This window comes from Phytophthora infestans, genomic scaffold, assembly GCF_000142945.1.
Source record: "Phytophthora infestans T30-4 supercont1.32 genomic scaffold, whole genome shotgun sequence".
Lineage (NCBI taxonomy): Eukaryota > Oomycota > Peronosporomycetes > Peronosporales > Peronosporaceae > Phytophthora > Phytophthora infestans.
In genome coordinates this window covers 1832750-1849533 of record NW_003303727.1, presented here as the reverse complement: position 1 = coordinate 1849533, position 16784 = coordinate 1832750, and the positions used below count along the sequence as shown (strand labels likewise).

Sequence of the window (16784 nt, the reverse complement as noted above, 5' to 3'; positions counted from 1 at the left end):
GGGGATGGGAGGGATGCCCATGCTCATGCCAGTTCGCAGTCACAACATCAGTCACGCCCAAGCGTGAGCGTAAGAGACTGGAGATCGTTGACCCCAAGACAGGGAAACCTATCGTTCTAGGTCGTAGCTCGTCCTCAGATTCGGCTGCAGAAGACGCCAAGGCGGCAGTGTCCAGCACGAGCACCACAGCGCAGAGTACTCCACAGAAGAAAGAGGAAGTTTTTCCACTAGCGTCGGAGACTGATTCGAAGCAGAATGGATCAGCGCAATCCGCCACGAAATCGCCCAAGAAGTCTTCCAAAAAGAAGATTGGCAATGAAAATCCTGCAGAATCTGTCAAAGAAGCGGCTGAACAGAACGGTGCAAAGAAAGAGAAAACGGTGGCGCCGAAGGAGACGAAGAAAGCAGCCGACAGGACTGTCGAGAAGTCGGTAGGAAAGAAGTCGGAGACGAACAAGATTGGGGCAACGACCACCACGACAACCACAACAACGACCACTACTGCGACCACAAGCTCTGGAGTCTCGTCCCCGAAAGCAAAGAAGGAAACCACCGCCAAGGAGACAACTGACGAATCTGCCTTTGCTAAGCAGCAGAAGTCCAGCTCTCCCAAGAAGGAGGCCTCTGAGCAAAATGCTTCCCCGACTGCGCTGCTTCAGGTTGTGGAGAAGGAGGACAAGGGGAAGCCCAACGCCACAGCGACAGCGACAGCGAACGCAGTCGATAAATCGACAGACGTGAGTGTTACGCTGCAGAAAAAGGCTGGTGGCAAGGTGACGTACACGCTGGAGCTTCTCATGAGGTATGGAATTATCATATACATTGCACTTTGGTTATTTTGACATGCTCACAGTGCTTATTCGCCGCATTTGTAGCTACCGAGAGCAATTCAAGGACCTCCCTGGCGCGGCAACTGCTCCCGATTCGAAGTGGCCTTCCATGGATATCACTAGTGAGGTTGCTGTCTCGCGTGGTGGATCGAGAGGAGGACGCAGTGGCCCTGGATGGGAACGTGGTGAGAGGCAATCCAGCGGGTCTGGACGCGGATCACGCGGTGGATCAGGCGGTGGCCAGTGGGCACGATCTCAAGATCTCCCGAAGCGAAGCGGTAGGGGAGAGCGAGGTGGCCGTGGCGGTCGTGGCGGTCGTGGTGGCCCTCCAGACCCGCCTCTTCTGGATGGCCCTGTTAAGCCTTTGACTCGGTCAGCCAACCGCTGGATCCCTACGAAGAACGCGTCGACCCTGGAAGTGACGAAAAAGAACGTGAACGGCATCATGAATAAGATGACGCGCGAGAAATTCGACCGTCTGGCTGGGCAATTGACTAGTATCAACATGGAAAGCCTGGAGATGCTGCAAGCAGTCATCAAGATCATTTTCGACAAGGCTGTAAGTGAGCCCAACTTCTGCGATATGTATGCAGATCTGTGCGTGCACCTGGAATCCAACTGGAAAGTCTGGTCCTTCTTGAAGATCGTCCAGAACGACGACGACAAGATGTTTTACTGGACTGCGATGTCTGATGCGGACTCGGAAGTTGTTGGGCCGTTCGACGATGTGATCGGAGCCTTAGAATCAGCCAGTGGAGATGAGTTTGAACCAGTCCCCGCTCCTTCCAGCATGAAACTGAATGAGGTACGCGTGCGAGGCCACAAGTTTATTAAGGTGTGGGTAGAGGAGGATCCGAAGGAGCCTCGATACTACTGGTCAGGCCAAGACCTGGATGACCTGGGAGACGATCAGGTGCTGAATGGTCCTTATGAAAGCCACGAGATCGCTAGTCGTTTTGCTATTAAGACGTGCTCTTTCAAGCGCATCTTGCTGAATGCTTGCCAAGAGGAATTCGAGAAGGATAACATATACGAAGAGCTGGAGAATACCTTCAAGAAGGACAAGGAAGAAGGCAAAATCACACCACAGATGGAAGCTGACTACGAGGAGAAGCGCCTGATCATGAAGTTACGAATGCTGGGAAATATCCGCTTTATTGGAGAGCTGTACCGAAAGGGAATGCTGCAAGAGCGTATCATGCACGAGTGCATTATGAAGTTGATGGACGTTCGTCTCAACAACGATGGGATGATGGTGTGTGTGCACCCGAACAATCCTCCTGACGAGGAGAGCATTGAGTCTCTGGCGAAGCTGCTGACTACTATGGGTAAAGACTTGGACAAGCACGGAGCGCAGGGCTTCATGCCGTCGTACTTCCACTATTTGGAGAACAAGCTGGTGAAAGACAAACGCCTGTCTTCTCGTATTACCTTCATGATTAAGGATGTTATCGAATTGCGCCAGCACAGATGGGAGCCGCGTCGAAAGGAATTGAAGCAGAAGACATTGAACGAGATTCGGAAGGAGGCAGAGCGGGAGGCTCGTGCGCCGCCCAGTAGCGCACCCAGTGGAGGCGGTCGAGACCGTGACCATTTCCGATCAGATCGTCGCTCCAACTCGTCTCGTGACGGCTTTAATAGTGGTCGGTCGACTATGGCGCCAGTGTATCAGCATTCGCAATCAATGAGCAGTCGAAGCAGTAGCAACAAGCAGATGACGCTCCCACGGGGCATCGGCGCGCGTGATGATTCAGTGAAGACCGGACCTTCGGGCAGACCTGCGGCCTTTGGGGTTAGCGCTCGACAAGGCGGACGTGGCCCAAGTGGATCGCCTGCGAGCTTCCCTAGTCGTCGTGGTCCGGCTGTTGGTTCCAAGAAGCCTCAATCTCCTGCCCCTCGTGCCAAGGTAATCCCTTCACTTGATGATGAAGCTCACGAAAAGATTGGCAAGAAGGCCAAGTCCATTGCTGAGGAATACGTATCGATTGATGACTTGAAGGAAGCTGAAGCGTGCCTTGTCGAGGTCCAGAAGGAGTTTAAAAACCACGAAGACGTCAACCGTATGTTTGCCTTTGAGGTATTGAAGGAAGCTATCGACGCCAAGGCGGAAGTTCGTGAGAAGATGGTGGATATGCTCGAAAAGTTGAGTCTGGAGACCAAGACTCTTACATTTGTAGGAATTCGCTACGCCATTGAGAAGACGATTGAGCTGTGTGGTGATCTGTGGTGCGATGTGCCCAAGCTGCACGAGCACATGTCTGAATTTGTAGTGCGATTCATGAAGGGTTCTTCTCTTACGGGCGTTTCGGTGGATTGGATGCTGGGTGAATGTCTGCAGTCTGTAGACAATGACGCGGTGGAGGAACTAGTTGACGGCGGTTTCCTCGTGGCGGCTCTCGGTGAAATTCTAAAGCTACTGCAGGCTGTAGATGTGGACAAAGCCAGGAAAGAAATCAGCGCTACGAATGTGACGATCCTCAGTGTGTTCCCCGTCGTACAAGCGGTCGCCCAAGGACATGCAAGAGTGGATTAAGAAGTACGGGATCGAGGACGTGTTACCGTTGGGACCTGCCTTTGGACTTGTGGAGCGTGTCAGCAAAAATTCGTCGTATGACGAAGTTGTATCGTTCATCACAAAGAACATCCCGGAGGCAATGCGCAACGACCCGCTCTTTGCGACATACACGTGTCTGTTTATCCTGAACCTGTCGAAGGAGGGAGAGCTGCCATCTGCAGAGCGGTGCATGCTTCTCATGGGGTTCTGTGGCAATACTGACACTCAAGTTCGACTAGTTTCGGCGATTATGCAGACGAAAAGTGACAGCGGTAAGGGAAAGTCTAAAGCGGTGTGATGGTGCGACGATAACTAACCGTTGATATTTTTTTTTTGTATTGGCAGACGAAGTGAAGAATCTCCTCAAGCATTTAGTGAAGGAAGGCGCAGTGCTGGCCCCGGCCTTCAGCAAATGGCTCGAGCTCAAGAACGATAATAGTGTGAGTAGGAAGCGTGCGCAGGAGGAGCTGGGTGAGTTTGTAGAGGAATTGGCCCGCACGAAGTGATCATCCGACCTCGAGTCTGGCCTCGGATGAGCTAATCGTAGAAGTCAAGAAAGAGGAACGGACATCTTAAAGTGAGCTTAGTGCGCTCAGGTGGCTGCTCTTCTTCAAGCTGTGCGGCGATGAACATTGCGGACTACTACGCGTAGTAGTCAGCTTAAAGCAACAAAATGAAAGTAAAAAAAAAGACCATACTGCGATAGTAGAAATATAAAGTTGCAAGGTCAAGAGCTACAATTTGACCTCTCGCTGGGATTGTCGATGTTGCAAGGCCTGCTCCTGTTCCTGCAACTACAAAGAGAAGGAATCCGCTTTAGATAGGTAGACGACCCTCATAAGAAGTTTACTGTACAGCAGAAACTCACTTCTCGAGATCGATTCTGCGTCTCCGAGACGACGTCTTCCGCGTGACTTTGAGCTGCGCCAGCTTGTTGATGAATCTTCTCCAAAAGTCGAGCATTCAATTGCACCTCGAGACGAGTTTGGTCGGCCTGAAGACTCCGCAGCTCTCGTTCGCGCATCTGCTCGAGTAAAACATTCTGCTGGGAGCGATTTCTCATCGCTCGTTGCTGTTTTGCGAGTTTTTCTCGACGATCTGCCTCGACGCGGTCTTGTTTCCATAGATCCGCCTGCTTGTTCAGATCTCGCTTCAAGGCCTTTTCACGCTCTTTTTTCTCCTTCATCTGTATGCGAAGATATTCCTGTTGCGCATGGCTTCGAGCTTCAGCATCTGCTCGTCGTTTGCGTTCGTCTTCAGTCTGCTTCTTGGCATATTCTTGCTGGTAACGCTGCACTCGTTCATCCTCCTCACGCGCCTTGGCATCTGTAGTGGCCTTGGCAGTATCATCGAATATCTTCATCTTCTTCTTGATGTTTTCCGCCATCGTCTCGATCTGCTTCCTGCGAGCTTCATCTTTCTTTTTTCTCCATCGCAATGTATTCTTCTGCCAGTTTCAGCTCCAACTCACGCTCTTGTGCCTGGTATAGGCGCTTCTGCTGGAGTTGAGCCTCGTTTTTAAGGAAAACTTGCTCCACACGGCGCTTCTCCGCGTCCTTCCGAGCCTTCTCGCGAGCCAAATCGTCCTTCCTCTGCTTCTCCAGCATCTCGGCTGCCTGTTGCTCCTGATTTTTCTTAATCGCTCTCTCTCTCTCCATCTGAGCTTGTTTTGCTAGTCTCTGCTGCGTCTGGACTGAAATGAGTTGGTGCTCACGTTCAATCCGTTCTTGTTCCTTCTTACGTTCCTCGTCTTCAGCTTCGCGAAGCTTTTCTAGGGTCTGGCGATAGAACTCTGCACCCTGTTCGCGCTCTTGTTGACTGGCATGGCGCTTACGTGAGACCTGTGCCTCCAGCTTGCATGTATACTCTCGACGCTCTCGGAGCTTCCGTTCTTTGAGACGCTGGGCTTCTATCTGCTCTTCTACGGAGCTGAACTTGACGATCTCCTCCCAGATGCCATTGTCGCGCTCTTTCTTTGGAGATACACGAGGCGGTAGTGCGAACCCCACACTCTTTTGCTGTAGTTGGGCCTCAGTGAGGTATCTGTCATCATCTGCAAATGGTCGACTGGTATGGACGCCATTGCATTTGGCATGCCGAACCTTGTTGTTAGAGCGCTCCTTGATATTAGGCGATCGTCTTCCAGTGTTTCGCTCTCTCGAGAGACGCCCATTGGTTGGCGGAATCGATTGCTCTTGGTTGCGTGGTGACGTCTTTCTTGCTGTGTGTGCAGCCAGCGATATTTGTTTCTGTCTGCGCATTGTGAGTTCATTGACAATCTCTGTCAGGGCTGCGTCCGATACATCTGCAGCCGGAAGCCCTCGATGCTTGAGGATTCTCAATATCTCCGACGCCATTAGTTCAGCCACTTTGGGAGGTTTGCGTAGCTTCTGCTGCAGTCGTGCACACATTGCGAGACGCAAGCTCTCTTTCATCTGCATCTGGCGAGCCTTGTCCCGCAGACGCTCAAGATTCACCGTGCGCACTGTGTTCATCGATGTTACCGACTGCATATCTGAAGTCCTGGAGCTCGTGGCTCGTGGTAAAGGCTTCCCGATCATGGTGGCAACTTGGAGTGCAAGTAGTGAAACAACTCCTTCGGTAAATAAAAAAAATAGATCACCAGCGTCAAACTTTTGACGCTGGTGATCTATTTTTTATTTACCGATGGAGTTGTTTTGCGAGAGTTTGAAAAAAAGTATAAAAATAGACTTCAGATCTTCAGCTTTAGGTTTTAATTTTTGGAATCTACGATATAATATCCAGCAAATCCAATAATATTATGACAACCATCGAGGAGGTGACAGCGCGCTTCGCGACGGCCCAGGAGCGTCTGGACGCTCTGGAAAAGTCGCTGGATGACCTGGAGGGGGTGGAGCGCGTGAAGGAGCATCTGAAGCGCGAAAATCTGACCAGCGCCGCGCTCAAAACGGCCCCGAGTGACTATTATGCTTGGACTCTGACCAAGAGGGCGTAATGACTCAGTTGCCTCTATGCCCGGCAGCTCGAACGCTCGACTATTTACAAGAATACTTGCTATTGCTGGCAGGAAACTACTTGGCTGCGAAATTCCGCACCTGTGCAAGAGTATCATCGTTGAGAATGTGGCGTGTGTCAACAGCGGGGTCGAGGATCCGCTAAATAGCCGGTGAGCTTCTCACATTCCTTAGCTGACTACTTACAAACAGTAGGTAGAGTGACAATTGTGTTGCCACTGCAGTTACTATTGTGTAGCGCTGCAATACAACTCCAAGCTGGACGCGGAGCAGCTCCGTCGTTTTGTGCGTGACAATATCCCCGAGGCGGACCGGCCGTCCAAGAAGAAATTCAACTTCCAACACGCTCCCGGAGAGGTGTCAGAAGAGCTGACGGGCTTTGGTCACAACGGAGTGTCTGCGTTCGGCATGAAGACGCCCATCCCGGTTTGTAGACTATCAGCGTCTCGAAGCATCCTATACTTGTCAAGTAACACGGACATTCTTGGTGTTGTAGGTGATCGTGGCTGGGGCAATTGCCGAGTTAAGGCCTCCATGCCTCTGGCTCGGCGGCGGTGCTGAATCTGTTAAGCTCCGTATCAGCGTGCAAGACCTGGTGAAGGCGTTGGGTGCACGTGTGGCTGATGGTATCACATCCCTCCGCGTGGACTAAGACAACGAGTGAAATATGCAACTTGCTCCAGTCCTACCTACATAGAGAGATCAAAGGTTGGGATCAGGGTACCGTGATGATCACAGACAGCAACCACCTCGCAGTTTTGATTAGGAATGAGAGCAATTGTTCCGAACTTCCAAAGAAAGCGTAAAAAACTCTAGCAATATGGTTCATTAGGCGATTGATCAACTAGTACCCAATTCGATGGCAGTACTATTCTTAAGGTCGTGTTTCCCTCACATCGGAAGAGTCCCAGCTCGGTGGGTCTAGCTCAAGTGTCGAACACTCGTCGAGCGCTACCGTTACAAAACGGACAAACGGAAGGAGAACCATCGTGCGCTAGTACGGTCCGTTACATTTAGTCTTCCTGCTGGTCAAGTTTTCAGTTTCTAAGGATTCACCACCCCGAATTTCATTCGCACATTTGCACTCCACGCCTCACAACAGCCAGCCCCAGTCGTATACTCTCCCACCAACTCGCCCAGATGAAGTTCTTTGCCACGGTCCTCGTTGCTGCTGCCATTTTCACTCGAGTTGTTGCCCAGACAGCCACAACTAATGCGCCGACAACGGCCCCTGTAGTCACAGCTGCCCCCTCCACGGCTCCTACGGCTGTCACACCGGCGCCAATCGCTACTACAGGCCCTCAAGCGACGAATTTACCACCTGATACGGTGGTACCGGCTACGACGGCCCCAAGTGGACCAACCACAGGTGCAGCGCCTACTAGCGATGAGGGCTCAACAGAAATCAACGAGACCGCATCGGCCGGCTCCGATTCTAGTGGATCAAGTGGATCAAGTGATGGCTCACCCAATGTAGGCGACACGTCCGGCTCCTCAGCAGCCATTAGCGGACATTCGATATCGCTTTTGTCTGCGGCATCTGCTACTGTCGCTGCCATGGTTGCTGCTCTCTTCTAAATACACTTCGATAGGCTTATATGCTTAACAAGGCATTAATGAAAATGCTTGCTTCAATACCCAAACTCACGTAGCACTCCAAGCGTTCATACAATTAAAAAAATCTGATATACCTCGAAGTAATTAATACTTAAGTAAGTCTTTTTGTCACTCAGAGATTTAGGTGATGTCACTTTTTGCTCAATAATGACACTTTAAGTGGGACCCTCACCAATTTCGCAACACTACACAACTCTCGTACAGTATGCCAACCCTTGATGCGCAAATACCGTGGGCCACACTTTATACACTTTTTGCTGTAGCTAAAAAAAAACTGGTATACATTTCCGCTCATCTCGAGTCGACAATTTGTCTATCAGGCCTTTCGGACGGGTACGAATAATTAATCTAATAGAAAGTCTCTTGAAATTGCTCTGATTACGCTCAAATTTGGTTGGCTGATTCAGCGTGCAAAACGCTTTGAAAACTCGCTCAATTTGTCGAGAATCGGACAGCCATGGCTGGCCGAAATTAGAGATCGGTTTACCGATTATTACGTGTAATTTATGTATGTGTAGCTATGACCCACTTGAGGACAAATCTTCTTTCTCGTCCAGGGCAGCTGACACCCTTAGACAGGATTGTGACAGCGTCAACACCTAGGTGGCGTGAAGCCCCCAGATAGTGCTAGGATGCAGTACGGAGAGTCTACCAGACAGCTACTGGTGAGATGACGCATGGCGCGTCACCGGGCTCTCCGATCTTCTATCACTACGTAACGTAGGTGCCATAAGCACAGACTTGTAGGGCAGTAGGTGTAGAGCAAGTAGGAATAGAATGTAAGACACGTGAGTGCCGGGCAAAGTACCACGACAGGACCACGGAGTTCTGGTGCTTGCTGCCTCTCACTCGTTGTGCACGCAGCACAGCAAAAGCAGTTGTGAGAGTGAGAGCTGCCAGCACCTGAACCTCCATGTTCCGCAAAGTTAGATTAGCACATACTCAGTCTAAGATAGTCTATAGAAAGCTAAGTAGTTCACCATCACCTGCAACGCAGTTGCAGTTGCTCACCGCCACCAATGTCGTCCTTCATACAGTCCTTGGTATCTTCCGCACGCCGCTCGCACGTGAGCGCGTTGCAGACCGGTACGCCGGGATGCAGTACATGCATAGACACGCGTAGGATTGTAGGTTGGATCGGTAGTACTGGTATTGCCAGTGTCTTGGGCTGTGGCAATGACGTCTGGCACTGGACACTGGCAGGCCGTAGCAAGTAGCATCTCACTGTAGCAGGATAGCATCTCACACTCCTACTTGATCTCGGCGATGCAGTGCCGAATCGACGCGATCACATCGCTTCATCCGTACACACACCACTGAGAATAGTCGTACGATAGCCACCACCACCGTAGTTTGCTAGCTGCATAGTCTCCCACTCGAATCGCACATGTCCGTAGTCCAGCGCAGTTGATTGCATGCTAGTGTTGTGGTACAGCCACACGAAACTGGTTCTTCCAGTCGGCACACAGGCACACTACATGTCATCGTCGTCAGTAATGTCTAATCCGTCGTTCTTGACCGCATCGCAGGTGACGCAGTCAAGGTATCATGCATCGCAGTTGACGCAGATGTAGCCTTTTCATTTACAGTGGCGGCCATGTCACTGTCTGCCACGATAGGCAGTACCTTCAGCATCTTTCGGAATCGGGAGAACTTGACCACCGCAAGTGGTTTGGTCATGATGTCCGCCACCATGTCCTCCGTCCCGATGTGCTGCGTAATGATCCGTTTTAGTTCCACGTTCCGCCGCACCATGTGGTATTTGTTGTCAATGTGTTTTTGCTTGCTGTGCTTGCCGGGTTTAGTCGTTAGAGAGATGGCTCCCTGATTATCTCCGAGTAGTACAGGTAGTGCATGTTTCCACACCAGTTCTCGGCAGAGACCTGCAAGCCACAGCAAGTCCTTTGTAGCTTCATCCATTGCAACGTACTCAGCTTCACATGTACTCTGAGCATTGATTTCTTGTTTCCTCGATGCATAGGAGACAACATTGTTGTCCATCGTCGTCACGTATCCACTGATGCTGCGGCGGTCAACTGGATCATTAGCATAGTCAGCATCCGAATAGCAACCCACACGTAGGTCACTCGCTGACGCAACATCCATCACCAGACCAAAGTCACGTGTAGCCTGCAGGTAGCGCAATACCCGCTTGGCTTGCGCATAGTGAGTATGGTCGTAGCTGGCTAGGTATTTCCCAAGATGTCTGGTTGCGTGTGCGATGTCAGGTCTTGAGGCACTTACAAGATACTGAAGCGCACCAACCAGCTCTCAATAGGGCAGGTACTCGGTCGTAGCAGGAACAACCGCCTTTGAGGGTGTCAAAGCCTCAGGCGTAGTACACCCATTGCACGTCTCCATGTGAAATCGTTTGAGTACTTCGAGTACATACTGTTTCTGGCAGTAGATAATCTGTCGACTGGGTCGGTTGATCAAGATCTCCACACCTAGTAAGTACTTCACGGTTCCCATGGTCGTGAGTTCAAACGTTTCTTGCAGCGCGGCTGCAATTCGAGCACACAGCTCACGTGGACCCATTAGTAATAGGTCGTCCACGTATACAGTTAGGAGCATAGTCACTTCTCCATCCTTCTTCAGCGCGTACAAGCCGTAGTCCGACTCCAGTCTTTCAAGCCCAAGTGTCAGCAACTTGGCATGTAGAGTTCGGTTCCATACGTTCGGTGCTTGTTTAAGTCCATAGAGGCTCTTCAAGAGCTTACAGACAAACGCTGGCCCATCTGTTTGAAAGCCTGGTGGTTGCTCCATGAAGATTAACTCATCGAGGTCCCCGTAAAGAAACGCGGTCTTTACATCGTACTGAAGAACTTCCCATCCTCGTTGAAGGGCGAAGTAGATGGCAACACGGATCGTCTCAAACCGGATTACCGGTGCGTAGGTCTCACTGTAGTTCACGCCCAGCTGTTGTTTGAAGCCATGAATCACGAGACGAGCTTTAAATCTTTTCACACGCCCTCGTTCGTCACGCTTAACAGCGAACACCCATCTGCACGTAATAACCTTGACGCCTTTGGCTGCCGCGCGTGGCACCAATTTCCATGTCTTGTGTCGTTTCAGTGACTGTAGTTCAGCAAGCATAGCAGCCTTCCACTGAAGCCAATGCTTGCTCCGACGTGCCTGCTTGTAGGTCGTCGGTATCTCAATGTCCATATTGATAGACATCACGTTGCCCACCACATAGTCAAGAAGCCGCACGCTTGGCTTCTGCGTCCTTCGAGGTCGCTTGAGACAAGGTTGAACAGTTGGATCGCAAATCTCAGAAGTTTTCGTCTCCTTCTTTTCTGGTTCAAGTTTCTTTCGCGTCTTTCGTTTTCGTCGCTTGCCAGACTTGGGTGCCGCAGGTGGCTCCTTCGTCTCATCGTTCGCAGCAACTTCAACTGGTGCATCTACACCGGCTGGCGACTCTACTCTTTGTTCGTCAGGTAAGTCGTCTTTCGCACTCCCACTGGACTCATGCTCTTTGTCCTGCAGGTCATCAGCTATTGGCACCATCTCGAGCTGCTTCGTCACATTCGAAGCCAGGCAGGTACGTCTCCATACTAGTCTTGATGCGTGCCACCGGAACACTATCGGGCAACTGATGATCACCATCGTGATATGCGTTCTCTAGGAGTTGCTTTACGTAAGTGCCGTCACTTGTAAACTCCTCGTGAAATCGCGTGTTTCGTCCACGTGCAGTCACGACTTGAGCTGTCTTCAAATCCAGAAATTTGTAGCCCTTGGTATCATGACTATAACCAAGTAATAGAGATATTCGTGCTCTCGGCTCCAATTTTTCCTTCTTTTGTCTGGACTCAGGAGGGACACGCACGTGTGCCACACATCCCCAAGTCCGAGGCTCATCCACATCGGGTGTCACACTGTACAGCTTCTTGTATGGCGAGACCAGTCCTAGCGGTTTAGTTGGTAGCCAATTCAGTGTCGTAACAATGTGTAGAAGTGCTTCTCCCCATAGCATGTTAGGAAGATGTGTAGCGGTTAGCATAGCACGGATGCGAGGCAGTACAGTGCCATTCGCTCGCTCCACCACACCATTCTCCTGAGGAGAGTAAGCATTCGTGAACTGCTGCACAATCCCATGCTCATTGCAGTAATCTCTCAGCGCATTACTGGTGAATTCACCACCCTGATCAGAGTGCAGTCTCCGAACAGTGAGCTTGGGAAACTGAGTCCGAAGTTGATGTAGCAACATCTTGACGTACAGTGTAGCCGCACTCTTTCGTTCGAGTAGATACGCCCACTTGAAGCGAGTAGCTTCATCAATGCTTAGCAGGAACATAGTTGCACCACCTTCCGTCGGTTCATTCATCGTGCATATGTCCATCATCAACATCTCGAGCGGTTCAGACTTCCGTTCAGGAATCCTTGCATAAGTCATCCGTTTAGTCTTGCTAGCAGCACACGCAACACACTCGTAGGAGCTCAGACCTTGTGCATTAATCTTTACTCCGACATCGAGCTTACTCGACAGCTCTCTCACAGTGTCCATACTCATGTGAGCGAACCGTTGGTGCAGTAACTCCATCGTCTTTCTGCTGTCCATGTCTTGTTTGCGTGCTGCCATCACCATCACTCCTGACACTCGCTCTGCCTTCAATCGGTAGATATTGTCTCTCATGATAACTTCAACGAAGTACCTGGCTTTGAGAGCCAAGCTGACTGCTGATCATCTGAGCACAGCAGCTTGTACTTCCCAGCCGTCTGCAAGTGACCGAGGCTGATAATGTTCACCTTTGCATTAGGAGTGTAGACCACGTCCTCAAGGAGGCGATCTTCTTGTTCACCAGTTGTTTGGTTTACAATGCGTAGCAAGACAGAACCACACATAGTTGCATGTTCCGATGTTCCGTTGGCAAAGTCAAGCCGACTGGTGCGATCTTTTCGAATGGTAGTAAATAGAGACAAGTCTCCACAGACATTCGCCTGAGAGCCAGAGTCCAAAATCCACTCCACCCAATCTGAGTCATCAGACTGCTTTCCTTGGTTTCGACCAATCGCATTCACCTGTCGAATTCCACCAATACCAACATTCCCACGATTTTCGCAGTGTCTAGGCGAGTTTCCACGACGACTTGGCGACAAGTTCCGACGTTGAAGATCATTTCGACGAATGCAATCATTCAGTAGTGGTCCACGCGCGGGTGATGGTCCACTACGCCACGGCTCTTGCGGCTGGGGTCCGTAATGACTTGGCGGCTGGTTGTTCGCTCGTGGCTCACGACGAGCAGACCAATTACGACCACGAGATGGCGTATGACAACGCAATGGCGAACGCCCACGCTGCAGTGATCTTCCTCTCGGTGAACGGCTTCTTCCAGACTGCGGTGGTCTTCCTTGTTGCAGGTTTCGGGGCGGTGAGCGACTCCATCTACGTTGCGGCGACCTTCCTCGTTGGAAGTCCCGAGGAGGTGAGCGGCTCCTTCCACATTGCGGTGATCTTCCTCTTTGGAAGTTCCGCGGAGGTGAGCGGCTCTTCACGTTGCGTGATCTCTCTTTGAAGTTCCGCGGAGGTGAGTAGTTCCATCTTGTAGTTGTAGTGAGTCAGCTCGTCCTGGTATAAATCCACTGCGTCCTAGCTCATAAGGACTCATGTTGGACTGATATCCTCGCCCGTAATCTTGCTCGGGTCCTTGGCGTCCGCGTCGCTCAACATTAGGTCCACAATGATCATCCCCCGGCACAGGTGGACCCACTTGTGGTCCACCTTTGGTGTACCATAGCTCAGATCCAGGTCCTTGCGAGCTCTGCATCAGTCCTTGACCCAGATAGTATAGTGCAGTTCCCAAAGCAGGAGGTGGACCAAGCGATTGGCCACTCTCCCTCTGGCTTTTCATCGCCGCTGGTACTGCAAGTTGCACCTCTTGGTGTCCTGTATGCACTTGTCCATCCTTTTGTTCTTGTTCTCTACCTTGCATATGGTTAGCAGGAACTCTCAGTTGCAGTTGTTGCGGTGTCGTTGGCACGTTCGGGCGTACTGCAGGTGTACACTTGGACTCGAGTCCGACTGCCGACGTCTTCACCTCTTCAGCCAGATTCTCATCTTCAGCCTCACTGCTCGCAGGTGTTGTCACCGAATACACGGGAGACATGTGTGCAGCCGTCACCACACCATCGTTGTTCCCATCGTTATTCGCCAGTCGTGTCGTTGCACACAACGAGAGACCCGAGAATAGGGCTCGTTGCTCACTGTCAGACTGGGCAACTTCAACTCGTCTCATCGAGTTGATGAGGGAAGCTGGCGACTTCTTGTACTTCAACTTGTTCTTAAGTCTCTTGGCCAGATCTGGTCTCAGTTGCATGCCAGTCTGCGCAGTGCATTCTGCATACCAGTGACCATCTCCATTGCAGTTAGCACAGGCTGTGTGCTGCTTCTTCTCAGCTGCAACCTTTGCCTTCTTGCGCTGGTTCTTCCCACGTTTCTTTCCAGACTCACGTCCACTTGCACTGTTGTGTCCATGTCCGTAGCCTTGACCTTGTCCTCGTCCTTGTCCTTGGCCAGTACCAACCTGCGCGACTTGCATTGTCCGCGTTGTAGGCCGGTTCGTCTGCTGTTGCAGCTGATCACGCTGATGTTCAGCAGAACGCAGGCGCTGCAATGCCTCGGACAGCTTTAGGCCACGTCGGTCGTGTTGGTTGATCCAGTCTGCGTGTTCACGCGCGAGATCTCGAAATACCAACACGCAGTTTGATAGAAGTAGGCTTGCATGTTGCCATTCTTCAAATTCACCATTTCCTTGACGCAGGAGTGTCACCTTTCGTCCGATGTCCTCCACGTACGCAGTAACGGACTCGTTCGGTTGTAATCGGCGAGTCACCAAGTCCTGTAGCAAGTAGTCAGGGTTGATGCCGTCTCCAGCCTCAAAGTGTTTGGTAATCGTTGAATACAGCATTGCTGCCGCATCCATGTTGTCTCTTATCTCATCAATCTTGAACGTAATGCGTAAGTCCACAGATAGAGATAGGGCCAACGCGGAGAACGCCTTGTTCTTTCGCGTCGCATACCACTCATGATACTTAGGGCGACGTAGACCTTCCTCTTCGTCATATCGCTCTCCTCCATACGTAATGTCGCCTAGCGAGCGCGTCTCGAAGTGCAACGGCACCTCGCTTCGCCACGCTTTGTAGTCTTCTTTCTTGTGAAGCTTAGGCAACACAATGCTTGCGGAGTTGCGCAACGCCTTGGTGTGATCGGACAGCTCCTTGTCGTCGTACCGACCACCGGGGTTCATGTTGTCCAGGCTGCTCTCTCCTCGGCTCGTGTAGCTTCGTCCACTGCCAGCCGATCCTTGGCTCGACGGTGGTGGAGGCGGAGGGGGCGGATTTTCAACTGGCCCCGTTTCTTCGATTGTGTTCGAATTCTGCATACCTTCGAGTAACACTCGAAGCAACGGTCGCCCACCAGTAATTCCGACCAATGAGCGAATTAGTCGCTCAGCATCAGATTGCGATAATGTCGCATCATCCGGGCCATTCAGTCTTTCGACCAATCCCGGGTAATCTCCTCCTTGATTCGTGAAAACTTCTTCTTGTGTGTTTTCAACACCAGAGTCCACGTCAGTCGATCGCTGCGCCCTGATTGGGCTCATAACCTGAGATGACGCATGGCGCGTCACCGGGCTCTCCGACCTTCTATCACTACGTAACGTAGGTGCCATAAGCACAGACTTGTAGGGCAGTAGGTGTAGAGCAAGTAGGAATAGAATGTAAGACACGTGAGTGCCGGGCAAAGTACCACGACAGGACCACGGAGTTCTGGTGCTTGCTGCCTCTCACTCGTTGTGCACGCAGCACAGCAAAAGCAGTTGTGAGAGTGAGAGCTGCCAGCACCTGAACCTCCATGTTCCGCAAAGTTAGATTAGCACATACTCAGTCTAAGATAGTCTATAGAAAGCTAAGTAGTTCACCATCACCTGCAACGCAGTTGCAGTTGCTCACCGCCACCAATGTCGTCCTTCATACAGTCCTTGGTATCTTCCGCACGCCGCTCGCACGTGAGCGCGTTGCAGACCGGTACGCCGGGATGCAGTACATGCATAGACACGCGTAGGATTGTAGGTTGGATCGGTAGTACTGGTATTGCCAGTGTCTAGGGGCTGTGGCAATGACGTCTGGCACTGGACACTGGCAGGCCGTAGCAAGTAGCATCTCACAGTAGCAGGATAGCATCTCACAACAACCATCACGGAAGTGGTCCAGTCTATCCTAAACGACCTTGTATCTCGGGTTTTACGATGAGTTCTCGCTCCCCACGCGACGTCGGAAACGCAAGTCCGACGTAGAAAAACTAACAAGCAGTGAAGGATCCAACGAAAAGTCACGAAAGCGACTCAAGTCAGCCAATGACAAACCAGCAAAGCGAGGGAAACCAGTCATGAGTGGGGAAATGTGTCGCAGCCAGCGGGAATTGGCACGCAAGATGGAGAACTTCGAGGCCCAAACACCGTGGCAAGCAGCCTACAGCAACGTGTCGCCTCCATTTGACGAGGAAAACCACCCTGCACTTGCCAAAACGTTCCGCACTTTTTGGCTCAGACACTCGCGCGCTGTGTGGGAGCGCAACTTCTGGGGCCCCATGTCTCGCAAGCTCAACCCCGCCGAGTTCAACAAACGCAACAATCGTCAACTGAGAGCCAAGACGGCGTTCGAGTCGCTCATTGTTTTTGTGCACGAGGAGCTTGGAGCGACGTTTTTCGTCTCGTTGGACTCGCAGAAGCCACGACATCCTGGCTGGTGGTATCGTGGCCCCGTGGTGGCTCTGTTCGCGCTGAA

The 16784-nt window shown here is 51.4% G+C and overlaps 3 protein-coding genes across 3 annotated transcripts; 2 read left to right on the top strand and 1 right to left on the bottom strand.

Annotated features, from left to right (window-relative positions):
• Positions 1–797: 797 nt before the first annotated feature.
• Positions 798–3990, top strand: PITG_14278 (eukaryotic translation initiation factor 4 gamma, putative; the record flags this gene model as incomplete). The annotated part of the gene is made up of 4 exons (XM_002899313.1): positions 798–802; positions 876–3312; positions 3356–3656; positions 3730–3990. The coding sequence occupies 4 exons, from the start codon at positions 798–800 to the stop codon at positions 3888–3890; spliced, it is 2904 nt and encodes a 967-aa protein (XP_002899359.1).
• Positions 3991–4118: 128 nt separating this feature from the next.
• Positions 4119–5945, bottom strand: PITG_14277 (trichohyalin-like protein; the record flags this gene model as incomplete). Its single annotated transcript, XM_002899312.1, has 3 exons — positions 4119–4178; positions 4253–4811; positions 4852–5945. 3 exons carry the CDS (start codon positions 5943–5945, stop codon positions 4119–4121), a joined length of 1713 nt encoding a protein of 570 aa, XP_002899358.1.
• A 221-nt stretch (positions 5946–6166) lies between these two features.
• PITG_14276 (uncharacterized protein) lies at positions 6167–7032 on the top strand (the record flags this gene model as incomplete). Its single annotated transcript, XM_002899311.1, has 4 exons — positions 6167–6357; positions 6434–6532; positions 6605–6806; positions 6877–7032. 4 exons carry the CDS (start codon positions 6167–6169, stop codon positions 7030–7032), a joined length of 648 nt encoding a protein of 215 aa, XP_002899357.1.
• Between the last annotated feature and the right edge of the window lie 9752 nt (positions 7033–16784).